Consider the following 13,086-nt stretch of genomic DNA (forward strand, 5'->3'; position numbering starts at 1 on the left):
TGTTTTGAACCGAGCTGAACATGTGTCACTTTGGAACTGAAGGAGTCAAATCCTAGCAGCATCGGCCTGCATTTATCGATCTTTCAGTAAAGTTGTTGTTGTAATGTGATGATGCCCAAACTAGCTCTCTGAACACAAACCTGGCCTCGCTCACTCCCTCACAATTTATCCTGCAGCATGGAGGGAGACAACGCAGGTCCACAATACGGTTAGTAAAAAGAGAAACAATGCCTCTATTATTCGGAGTTGGTTCAGATTTACAAGACCAGATGAGCAGCAAAACAATGTCATCTGCAGAGAATGCCATAAACAGGTTGTATCCAAGAGGGGAAGCACTTTAAATCTCTTCCAAGAGCGCGTTCCAAGGGCGTGTTAAACTTTATGCTGCTTTATACAAACCCAAGGAGCAAGAAGTCTTTACGGTCTGAAATGTTTTTGACACAGTAACAAAATGCATTGAAAGCTTCCTTTTTTCCCGTGCTGGGTCTTATAGAAAGTGCCAAGTGGTGTGATATAACAATGTCTCAGACTGAGAGCTGTCAATCATACATTCTTACTAGACTAATAGGCCACGCCCATTAAGACGATTGTCAGATGAGTTCAGCTGCTGTTTAGTTGCATTTTATGAAAAGTCTACAGGTTATTTCATCCATAGGGACAGGTTCTAATAACTGAAATTATTCTTAAATAATATTCTTAAATAACCTAATGATCTTAATTAAGGTTTAAGTCTGACAACAGAACCTACACAGTTCTTTTTTTTTCAACTCTGCTGAGAGAAAGATTATGAGTTGATGAATGACAATTGTAAACGGAAAGCCTGTTCCTGCTAGACATCATCATCATCATAATAATAATAATAATAATAATAATAATCATAAAGCAGCTTAATTACATAAAATAAGAAAATTAAAAGGATAAAGTTAAGAATAAAGGAGGCACATGAGCAGTAATGATAATATATAAATTAAAAATAAACTGTGAATAAAATAGAAAAATATGTAATAAAATCAATGAATCTTAAATAAAAAGACAAAATAGTAGGAAAGCTAGATGAGTGCTGTTTTGGGGATTTTTGTATTACCTTTTTATTCTTTTCTCTTTCAGAGTTCACATGATTTTCCACCTGTTTTTTAAGGTGCGTGATGGCTTCCTGGGCCTCTCTGCACTTCACACTCAGCACATTGTTCTCCTGTTCTCTCGCAACAGCGAGCTTCTTTGCTGCCTCCTTCTCGTTCTTGTCATCTTTCACCTCATGCCAGGCGGCGGTCACCTCTAGTGCCATCTCATCCTGTTTCCTCAGAGCATCCTGGAGAAGCTGGGTCAGCTGATTGATCTTGCGCTCCAGTGACTCTCTCATCTGCTCATGTTCCATTTTGGAAACACAGTCATCTGGAGTCGTGACCTTCTCCACAGTAGGTCTGTTTTGTAAGGCATCCAGCTGTGTGCTCTTCTTCGTGAGCTGCTGTTTAAGGACGTCCACCTCGGATTCTAAGGTCTTGATGGCGTTTCCTAACGAGGCCACGACTTGAGTGTGGTCTGCAATGCTCACTGTAGACTTGGCCTGAATTTCTGCATCCTGTTTGAGTTGTGAAATCTCTTTCAGCGCTGAATGATACTTGACTTCAGTGTCTTTCAACAAATTCTGCACGTCCTTAATCTTAAGTGTCAGCTCTTGCAATTTGTCCTCATGCTTCTCTTTAGTCTCACACACGGTCTGTGATAGCTGCTTGGTCTCCAGGGCTTTGCTTTGGAGCTGGCTTCGGGCTTCTGAAAGTTCGTTTTTTGTCTCACTATAGGATTTCGAAAGCTCCATCAGCCGTTTCTGGAGACCTTCGATAACCCCGCCCATCTCCGCCTTCATCTCGTCAAAGTCTTTAGCAGCGGCCTCAACGGACACAGTGCCACGCAGGGCTTCCTGAAGCATCTTGATCTCGTCCTGCGCCTCCTCATACTTCTCAATCAACAAAGCCTTCTCCTGGTTGATATTCTCCACCAGGATGTTGTAGGAGTTTTTCAGTTCCTGACGCTCATCCTCTATAACCTGAAGACTCTCGCTCGCAAGCCGAGCTTCCAATTCTTTTATCAACTGAGCGTCCTGCAACTTCTCTTCCTGCAACTTGGCCAGCTTTGTCTTCAGATCTTTAACCTCCTGCTCAAGGCAGCTTTTCAAATACTGAAACTTTTGTACTACTTGATCATCCTGGCTGGGAGATTCTGCAGGCATCACTCTTGCCCTTTCCTTCCGGAGGGTTTCCAGCTCCATCACCAATTCCTGGTACTTTATCTGCAGGTCCACCAGCTTGGCCTTGAGGTCGGCCGTGCTTTCTGACAGGCCTTCGTTTCCTCTTACCCCTGTGTGAGAGTCGATCTCCAGTCTGGCCTGTAGGGTGTGGTTCTCCAGCCTCGACTCGTCCAGTTTAACTTGCAGGCTCTGCAGCGCTTCCCTAAGCAGAGGGATTTCTTCCGCATACGCCGCCTTTGTAGGCTTGCTCACATCTTCGTGCTTAAAAGTTGAAACTTCTAAGAGGTCTTGCTCACTGGAGATCTCGAATTCAGCATGGGTCGAGTGGTATGATGTGTTGGAGTCGATACTGTTTGGCCGCGAATCCTCCTGGCCTTCTTCACCTTGAGGAGTAGGACGCTTCTACTCAAGCAAAGAGGGGAAAACAAATGATGCAACTTAATCCTAAAAAAGAATGTGTGACCTTGAAATTGATATAGAAGTATGATGTATTCATGAATGAAAAGTTGTGGTGCAAAATATACAGCGAACTCTATCATAGACTGGAGATATAATATATAATATTCCTAAGCCATAAAATATCTTTCCAGGAAAGTGTGAGTTATACATGCTAAAGTGGAGGCTATACCTGTTCTGTACTCATTAGATATATTTCACAAACACAGTAGCTTGAGTGCAAAACTACGGATTCGTTCCTGTTCCTATCTGATTAGCTACATGTGCAGTAAACCTCACTGATGAAGCAAACTCTACCTTGATGATCTGAGCAAGCTGCTGGTTCTCCAGTGAGAGTGAAGCCACCTTGGATTGAAGGGCTGTAAGCAACGTTGAGTTTCCACAGCACTCAGTCTGCCTCAACACAGGAAACAAACAGGGCTTACTTTCAAAGACCTTTTTATTAGGACTGTAGTTCTAAAAAAAAAATAAATAAATAAATAAAAAGCTCACTACATTTCTATAAAAGCACATGGGAATCCTGTCCGATTTTCTTTTCTTTTTTTTTTTCTTTTTCTTTTTGATCACAGTGCCCAGATTCTGGCTCAGAGAAATCCCCTGAGCATCAAAAGTAACAGCGAACAGCGTTATTAAAGACAGGAGAATTCCCTGAGCTGATGTTCAAAGTCAGTTTAGCACTCGGGAGCTTTATAGAGAATGAACAAACGAAAGGTCAGGACTGCTGAGTCACACTTTTGCATAAGGCTTTTAATTAGCACTTCTAGCTATAATATTCATACACACGAGTATAAATGAAATATACTGTAAAAAGAAAAAAAGTTAAATTACGCACAGTTAAATTCTGGATTATAACGCTCTATTAACCTAAATTATAATATTAATTATATCAATGTTCATTCTAATGCAGTATGGCAGATGATCAATACAAATGGATTAAATATTTATATCATGTTTAATTGTTAATTGTTTTTTGTAGACAGATGTTTATTGAATATTTATGGATGGTTACTAGGTGAACATGACCAGGGGTCTCATTTCTAAAACGTAGGATGCCTACTAAAAGTTTACGTACGCCCAAAAGCCAAAAATGGCGTACGGCAAAAAATATTCCGATTTATAAAACCGTGCGTACGCACTCCTCTAAGCAATGTTCCCTTTATAAATCACAGATCACCCACAGATGTGCGTACGTGAAATCCCGCCCTGTACACGCCCATTTTTAACCATAAATAGTTAATGCAAATCACTGCGCGGGCATGAGAGTGGACCTCGTTATAATGAGTTTCCTCTGCGCTCTGCGGGTTTAAAAATGGGGTGAGGAGTCAGCGTCTCAGGGGGTAGCTACTGTCGCCTGCAGGTTATAATTATATTAAAAACAAAATTGTTACAGTTTCTACTTTTTAATATTGTTAAACTCCCCAAGAAGCCAGCCATCACGTACTGCGCCTGCATTTAGTCTGTTCCCTACACTGTTATGTGTCAAGATGAAGGAATCATGTGTTGAACCAGGCCAGCGTGCCACAATGTTTGTGAGGGTCATGTTGGAGTTACATATGATTTGCACATTAATGAATGCACATGCTTTCTATTAACATAAGCAAATTCATTTTCAGATGTGAACCTGTAGCAACATGAGAGCAGTCATTTGCGCCGATTACATTTGGGAAACCAGACATTGCTGCAAATTGCATTTTAATTTCGGCCTGTTCTCGGACAGTGTAGGGAACCTGATGTTTCGACTACCCATATTAAGTATACCATTCAAAACGACATATTATGGCACTCAGGGACAGCTGTGATATACCAGACCTATAGGGTGAGATGATAGATTCCAATAGAATTATTTCATATACATAAAGGTCTTAGAGACAAAGTTGAGGGTTACTTTATTAGTTTTATTATAATCTTTACTAGATTAGCTTTTTTTATATAAATAATTTACCTGTCTGCCAATTCCTGCTGGAAACAGCCGGTTGCCAAGAACCCCAGAGTGGTGAGGACTTGTATTTGGACTGGGATGGCATGGTTCCGGCGTGTTGCCCTCTCTAATACTAGACCCAATTCAACACATAGATCCAAGAGCACAGCTCTAGGGAATCTAAATCGGCTTATTAGCCAGTCATCATAATGGGCCAGGAAATCATCATGGTCCCTGAAAACTCGTTCTCTCCTTATTCTGCCATTGGTGTAATCCTCCAACAGTGCCATCATGAAGCATTACATACCCGGGTCACCGGAGGATTTATAGGTTTCTAGCACCTAAAAATCACAAAATTAATTTGTGGGCGAAAATTTAAGACGAAAATGTTATAGTGAACACATGCTTCTTCATGACGGTTTTGTAATGAACACCGTAATAGTTAGGACCGATGATGAGTAGCGATTGTGCTTCATGACTGTATTTGCAGACTGACATTTTATGAAATATGTACATTAAGGAAAATATTTCGTTTTTACACTGTGTTCTGCAGTTCTCTAATAAAAGGGTATTTCATGCTATTCTGTATCACATGTAGTCGCGCCATCTCCTCCTGCGCTCCCGTTGTGGACAATGTGACTGTAAGGCAGCGCTGATTATTAGTATTTTATTATTTTTTTTTAATACATTTTGAATTACGTTTGGATTTTACTAGATGTATATAGCCTAAAACAATCGGCACAAACAACACTGTTGGATTTAATCTTCATAATAATGTGGATATAACGTATGAAATGGAGTGAAAATTAAATTAATTAATTTTCGAATTAATTCTTATAATCGTTCTTCTTACATTTATTTTCTACAATCTAACTTCACTTCAAGACCTCACCATCTGTGTCGCCAATTCCCTTTGTCTCCAGAATGTGCGTACGCACGTCTCAAAGTTTGTTTAAAGGTGCGCATGTTCTCCCATCAAGTTTGTTTTTTATAGATCACAACCTTTGCGTGGGAACTGGTGTACGTACGTTTCCAGCCCCGTTTTGTGCGTACGCACGCTTTATAAATGAGAACCCAGATTAGTAACTTCATGAGAGAGAAAAAAAGACGGAAAAAGGGAAAGACTGTTTACAGCTTTAGCTTTAACTGTAAATGAGAGAATGATGAAACATTATTTTGTTTTAAACACTTTTTGCTGTAGTATAGCAGAGAAGTTATAGTAATTGTGCTGATTACTGATTATTATAATATAGCCTCGTGTTTTATTATTTCACTCAAGACTCAGAGTTCTTTAAGGAGGGGTTTCTGATATTAGTAAATCGTTATTATTAATACAATGAATCAGAAATTGTAAAAGCTGGCTAGCAGGATATTTATGTATAATTTGTCCATCATCATACACTCCAGGCACAAAGGTTTTTGGACACCTGACTATGACACCCATATGTGCTTTTTAACGTCTCGTGTGAAGACTTTCCACAAATCTACTAAATTAACACACCACATCTTCATGGCTCGCTTTATGCACAGGGGTAATCAAACATACAAAGACATTCTTTACACTTGTGTGCTCCCAACTTTTTGCCAACAAGTCTGCACAAGGGCCCTAATATGTGTGTAATGATCAGGTGTCACCACACAGCATATAGTGTATTTAAGTCCAATGAGTGTAAGTAATAGGTCTAAGAACTGTAGTGAAGTTTCGTGATGGTTTGAAAGAGCACATATGGGAGACGGTCCTGCTGCCGTCACATCCCCTAAAGCAAGGTCCTTTACCTGGCCGGGGTCAGCAGATGCAGCTGGTAAAATGGTTTCCAGAAAGTGTGAGTGGCTGAGGATCAAAGTCTCGGCCACATGAGAGAATATTAAAGGGCTTGTGCTGTACTCGCCTTGGGCTCAGTCTGCTCCATAATCTGCTTCAGATCTTCAATGGTCTCCAGCAGAATGCTCTTCTCTTCCTGGAGCTTTTCGATCTCCTCTCTCAACAGTGACACACTCCTCAGCTCCTCCTCCTGTAAAAACACAGCATAATAATAATAATAATAATAATAATAATAATAATAATAATAATAATAATAATAATAACAACAACAACAACATGTTCACTCTGGATATGTTCACGCTCAGTGAATGAAAATGGCCAATATTGTTTACATTACTGCCTCTGATATGTTATGTACCTTATAATTGAACCTCTTGACCCCTTTACTTGACACTGGTGTTTCATTTGGGGTGAAATACGGTGAGGACACGACATCCAGCAACTAAAAATGAGCAAAATATGACATGATAATAAAACAGATCATGCTCAGATAATTGTTTTTTTTTTTTTTTTGTGAGTGCAGCACATGCATGTCGAGGAGCAAAGACAATCACATAGTCACACACACACACACACACTCACTCTCTCTCTCTCTCTCTCTCTCTCTCTCACACACACACACACACACACACACACACACACAGGTCTTTACCTGCCCAGGGCTAATAGGAGGAGGGGGGGGTGCTTTTCGTTTTTTTGGGGTTGTGCTCCTCTCGTTGTTTAGCTTAGCCGTGTGCTCATGCTGAGATCATGTGAGAAGGACAAACAAGGCTTAGTAGTTAGTGAGAGGAATAAGAATAACAAGATCAATAACCGAATTAAAAATATTTAACAAGTATTATTTTATATATATATATATATATACACAGCGTGATGCTCATGCATGTGGCAAAAATGTGTAATACAGGCACTGAATGAATATTTTGCAAATGATAAGTATAAAAATTATTATAACAGAATAAAAATGTAAAAAATGAAAATGCAAAAGAAGGAAACTGCATACCTGCTGGCTTCTGGGTGAATTCTTATCTGTTTTTTTTAATAAGGAAAAAAAAAAAAAATAAAGAATGAAGATGATATGGGTGAGTAAGATGAAATAAAATAAAATGACATGTCATCCCAGTTTAGTTTTGTATTCTTCATCGTTCCTTAAACTTTAACTCCGACAACAGACTCAGGACATAGCAGTCGACCGCCACCAGATGACAATGTTGAGCCTGAGTGAGTTCGAGTGGAAGTCGTGCAGAAAACAGAGACAGGAGGGAAAAAATCCTCACAACAAATAACTCAGTGGTGTCCTAACACATTTATCTTCCTTCCTCTCTGCTTGTGATTGTCTCAGTGGAGAAGAAACAAGCCGTGGGGTTCCGTTTCATTTTATTTCCGTCTCCAGGAGCAAATCCCAGACTTGCCTTCAATAAATCAGATGACTGTTTCAGGAGCAAGGACGCTTTTGTAATTTCTCACCTGCTGACTCTTTGCAGGTTGTGTTGGACTTTGTGTTGGAATTTATGCTGGGATTTAAATACTTAAAAAAAACATGATTGATGATCATTTATTTTGAAAGCATCTGAGTTGAAGTTTTGCAGTGGAATAAACAAATCCTTAACAGACTTGCAATTTCAGGGAAACCATGAAACTACAACCAATGGTTTTACTGCTGTGCAAAATGTTTTGGCACCCCTCTTACCCTGTCCATCATTGGCAAGGAACTGCAAACTGAGCAAACATTAGCAACTCAAAAACAAGTTAATCTAGCTTGCTTTTTAATCTAGATTCATTCAGCAGTGGGGATGAAATAATAAAAAAAAGAATAAAATCTGTAGCTTTGGACAGCAATGGTGTGTTTATAAGTGAGGAAAAACAACATGGCTGAGGTGTCAGGGTTATGATGGAGTTCCCACCAGGTATTAGTGTTACTGTGCATTTGATTGATGGGTAATCACCTGACTCGGACGGAGGATGCGTCAGGGCGGTGGTGATGATGGCTTGGATCTCGGTGCTTCCCGAAAGCTTGGCGTAGTGCAATACGTCATGTCCTAGTGAATCGAGCAGGCATAGGTCGGCTCCCCTGTGCACAAGCAGATCCACAACCGCCACGCAGCTGCTCTCTCCGGCCAGCATTACCGCGCACCTGCAGCATTCACACCAATTATTAACCAAACCTCACACGAGCACAGAGCTCAGCTAGAACTAGCGAGCTGAATGAGAGGACACACCTGCCGTTCCTATCGCAGGTGTTTATGTTGGCTCCCCAGTCCAGCAGAATGCCACAGACCTCTGCATGGTTATGTCTCGCTGACAGCAGCAAGGGCGTCAATCCGTCCTACGGGGCAGCAAGGTGCAATATTTGTGACTGATTACAGATGGGATGGTATAACAGCATGACAGTGCAAGATGATGAAGCACAAACAGTTGTACTGCTCAATACAGCATGTTTTTTACTCTTCGGTCATTTTACAATTACGACTATTATTTTACGGCTTACAGTTTATTTCATTTTATGCAACTGAGCAAGGGCCTTGCTCAGGGTCCCAGCATTTGCATCTTGGCAGATTAGTAGTCCAACACCTTAAACACTATTCTACCACATCTCCCAGTCACTTGTGGGATTTGTAGATCAGCAACGATACTATGATACTGTAACTGTTGTGATTTTCTTCCATTTTTTTGTACATTAGCAGACAATAAAATGGAATTTGCTCCTGTTTTGAGTCCATATAGCACAGAATTTCTTGTCATTCCCACTCCACAGTGGAGGTTATCATATGAAAGTAAACGTTCAGATCTCTAAGAATTCTTTTCCATAAGTATTTGTTTTTCCAAAAAGAACCAAACATTTCCCCCATACTTTAAATGGTGACACCAAACCCATTTCTGCTTACTGAGACACCCCAAGTGATTATTCATTAAAGTACTAAAATCTGAAGCCGTTATCTTCAACCAGTAAAATTCTCTGTACGTTTATCCCACAAGAAGGAAAAAAAAAAAAATAAAAAAATCTCCTCTTACTGAAAGCCGACAGCATCCTTACTCACTTCATATCAGACTTGCAGCCTGAAAATCATGTTTATGCTGACTGAAAATGTCCCACAAATCGATTCCCATTACTCTGGCAAAATGGAAAGCCAGCGTGCTGGTAAAAAATGGATACAGTAAATTCTTTCATCAGACCACTTGTGCCACCAGATCAAACCTATAAGTTGAGACAGTCTGTTTAGTTCGTCATGCTATAGATTCAGCTGTAATTCGACAAAAAACTAAGAAAATGCTTCAAATGACAAGAAAATACCCCCCAAAAAAATGGAGTATCAATAAAACCATCATGCATTTGACTGACGTGAAGATCATTCAGAGATTAAAGTCATGTTGTATGACTCTGTATGATGTGCTTATCTATTAAACATGGATAAAGCACGGAATTTGGTGTCATGCCAAACAATTATCAAGCCCAAAGTTTCAAAGTTTCTCAAGTTTGAAGGCAGAGTTTCTTGTAGAAATCCAGGTAATAATATAGTCCACGTAGTAATTCATTTTTTGCTTTATAAATATAAAAAACATTATTGAGCTGTAATGACCTTCTATCTGACAGTCGATGAAATACTACTGAGCAAAAAGGAATATTTTTTCTTGTTCCAATTGAAAAAGGAAAAAAAAAATAAAAAATCTAAGGGTAATTTTATAGACTGGACTGAAACAAAAAAAAGATAACGAAAGCAGTCAACTAATCATCTGCCCCCCCTTCTGCCCAGGAGGTCACGGAGTTCTCCGTCAATTAGCAGAGAGCAGAAAGAAGGAACATGACATCTCACCAGACGCGTGTTGAGCGAGCTTTTGGCTGCAGTCAGGGTCACGATGAAAGCTCAATCGCAACTGGCAACATAACAGATATGAAATGCATACAGAAATGTCGGCATCTGTGATACGTTATGGATGTTAAAAAGAGAAGATTGAAATCTTGTGCATGAATCAGACTGGCTTTCAAACTTTGTACCTTTTAAACTTTTTTTCCAGAGGGTTAGTTTATTTATTCCAAGTACGTAACATGAACCAGTTTCAGATACTCAGACATTTTTGTACAGGTTACAGCAACAAGGTGTACAATACAGGCTTCATTTATGTACGATACATGGACCTAAGATTACGCCAACAATTTTTAGTGGGATTTTTAATGGGAAATGAACTAAATCAATACATAAAAAAAAAAATTTAAATATATTTTAATTCAGTACTTAAATATAACGAATATTAATGAAGCTGTTATTTTAATTTCAGAAACAAAACAAAAGATCCTGAAATAATTGTATTTTTCTCACAGAAAACCCTGTCGAACGGCTTTTCCTTTATCGCACATGCTCACTTCTTAGCGTATAACAGTGTTGCCGTAGACAGCACACAACCTGATCAACTACATGCTCAATAGAGCACCGTTTATGATTCAGCCGCAGAATCTATGATGGAAAAGAACCTGTAGATTAATATCACTTTCAGGACACGAACTTTTTCTGGCTTTTATATTTAATTTAAAATGTAATCCATATTTTTGAAAAATGATAAATGACATGCAATTATTTGCAGTCCACTCAGCAGATGAAGTCTTTTCCTCTGGAATTGTAATATGACCTTTGGTTTGAGGAAAAGGACTGTATTCAAAAATATAGAAATATAATAAAATAATTTAGGAGAAAAAAAATCATGGCTCAAAAAAAAAAAAAAAGAGTCATGACACTATCTATAATATAAATAATTCTCCATCAACACACATAAATCATCCTTTCTAGGACAACTAATTTCTACAGATCCCTGCAAGAGCAGCCTGTGAAGCACACCATCATAAAGAGTTCTCTACAAAGACAGATCAGTGTAGCGTCTGTACTGAAAGCGACTCCAGAGTCGGGACTAATTTAACAATCTGACATTTCAACTGTGTGTAATATTAGCGCACGGGTTGAAGTTGCCAGGGCAAGTCAGAGCTAGGGTTTTAAATAAGCACAGTGGGCAGAGCCAGACAGTGATCAGCTACAACTAATAATCCACAGTTGATGCATTTTCATGTGGCACATAAGATAAAAGCTTAATGAGAAATCAGTTCACAAGGCTGTAATGAATACTTACGCAAAACAAGAACATCTCAATAGCTCTATAGTGATGTATTATAACAAATGATAAAACTAGTCTTCTCCTAAGTATTGTAACATTATTTATTTATTTGTTTGTTTTAGGGGTCCAAGCACCAAACCCCTGAACAAATGATGAATGTAAATGGGTTTTAACTTTTTATTACTTCTGGTCTTCTCCGGTGTTATTGTCTTCTGCTTCTTCTTCTTGTTCCTCACAGTCTCCTTCATGGTCTTTGTTTTTTTTGTGTGTCATGACCTTCCAGATCATCTCCTTTCCCATCTTTATCTATCCTAAAACGATCTGTTCAGTATAACTCTCAGTAGGTAGTACACCCTCCTACGACTCATAGAAGTGAGATGAGCCTGATCAGCCTGCAGGGGGCACTAGAGCGCAGTGTTATTTGGCTCGTATCTCCTACACTGTGAGGCATAGAGACAAAATGCTTGTGTAGAATCCTAGGTTCAAACCAAACAAGCTGTGAAGAATCAATAAGCTTCACAAAAATTGATTTTGAGCTAATTTGCAACATACATAATACCCATTATCCCTAGTGTACAGGGATTTTTTCCAATCTTTAGTAAAGCTTGGGTTACTCAAACTCACGAATGGAAATTATATTTGCATTAAAAACACAAAAACCCTGATGAGGAAGAGAATTGGGGGTTGTGTACAAATGTTGGTGTGTGTCATCCATAGGGAGCATCATTAAGTTCAAATACGTGTTTCTCCAGGCATCTTAATCTAACTGAGTTGTAATCTGGTGTACTGCATCCCTGTTGTACTGCATCCCTGTTGTACTGCATCCCTGTTGTGAGCAGTAAATGGAATTCTGATGATGACTGGGTAAACATGACCATCGGTCAATTAGTATTCATCCGGCATTTCAACTAAAAATATAAATTACTGTTGAACTGGGATGCTCTCCATGACTGGACTTTAAGCATGTTGACTTCACTGCTGTAATAAGAATTAACCACATCCTGAATACACCAATCAACCATAACATTAAAACTACCTGATTGATCAGACCAAGATTTCTTCCATTGCTCCATGGTGCAGTTTTGATGCTCACATGCTCACTGTAGGCATTTTAAATGGTGGACAGGAGTCAGTTTGGGGACACTGACTGGTCTGTCTCTACTGACCTTTCTATCAGACCCAGCATTCACCAATTTGTGCAACAGTAGCTCGTCCTAGGGATCAAACCAAATGGGCCAGCCTTTTGTTCGTTACAAACATCAGTGAGCCTTGAGTGCCCATGACACTACCACCGTTTCACCAGTTGTCCTTCCATGAACCACTGTTTACAAGTATACACCACACAAGACCTGATGTTATGGAGATGCTCTGACCCAGTGGTCTAGACATCACAATTTGGCCCTTGACAAAATCCATTTTTAACCCATTCTTCCTTCATGAAATACTGCCCAATACTGTATATACACCATCCCTTAACAATTCAAATCAATTTATTTATTATTTAAGCTTTTAACATGATCTCAAAGCAGCTTTTCACAGGCATAG

At 39.3% G+C, this 13,086-nt stretch overlaps 1 protein-coding gene across 1 annotated transcript in view; it reads right to left on the bottom strand.

Moving 5' to 3' along the window:
• The window catches only part of rai14 (retinoic acid induced 14), a 61,216-nt gene that overhangs the window by 7,518 nt on the left and 40,612 nt on the right, over positions 1 to 13,086 (bottom strand). Inside the window, exons 8-15 of the mRNA XM_060890541.1 lie at positions 8,661 to 8,767; positions 8,388 to 8,575; positions 7,445 to 7,470; positions 7,094 to 7,183; positions 6,800 to 6,883; positions 6,509 to 6,631; positions 2,999 to 3,094; positions 1,085 to 2,647 (exon numbers count right to left, since the gene is read on the bottom strand). Of these exons, the coding sequence (XP_060746524.1) occupies positions 1,085 to 2,647; positions 2,999 to 3,094; positions 6,509 to 6,631; positions 6,800 to 6,883; positions 7,094 to 7,183; positions 7,445 to 7,470; positions 8,388 to 8,575; positions 8,661 to 8,767 (2,277 nt within the window). The remainder of the gene's footprint in view (positions 1 to 1,084; positions 2,648 to 2,998; positions 3,095 to 6,508; positions 6,632 to 6,799; positions 6,884 to 7,093; positions 7,184 to 7,444; positions 7,471 to 8,387; positions 8,576 to 8,660; positions 8,768 to 13,086) is intronic.

The sequence above is a fragment of the Tachysurus vachellii genome, chromosome 17, assembly GCF_030014155.1.
Source record: "Tachysurus vachellii isolate PV-2020 chromosome 17, HZAU_Pvac_v1, whole genome shotgun sequence".
Taxonomy (NCBI): domain Eukaryota; kingdom Metazoa; phylum Chordata; class Actinopteri; order Siluriformes; family Bagridae; genus Tachysurus; species Tachysurus vachellii.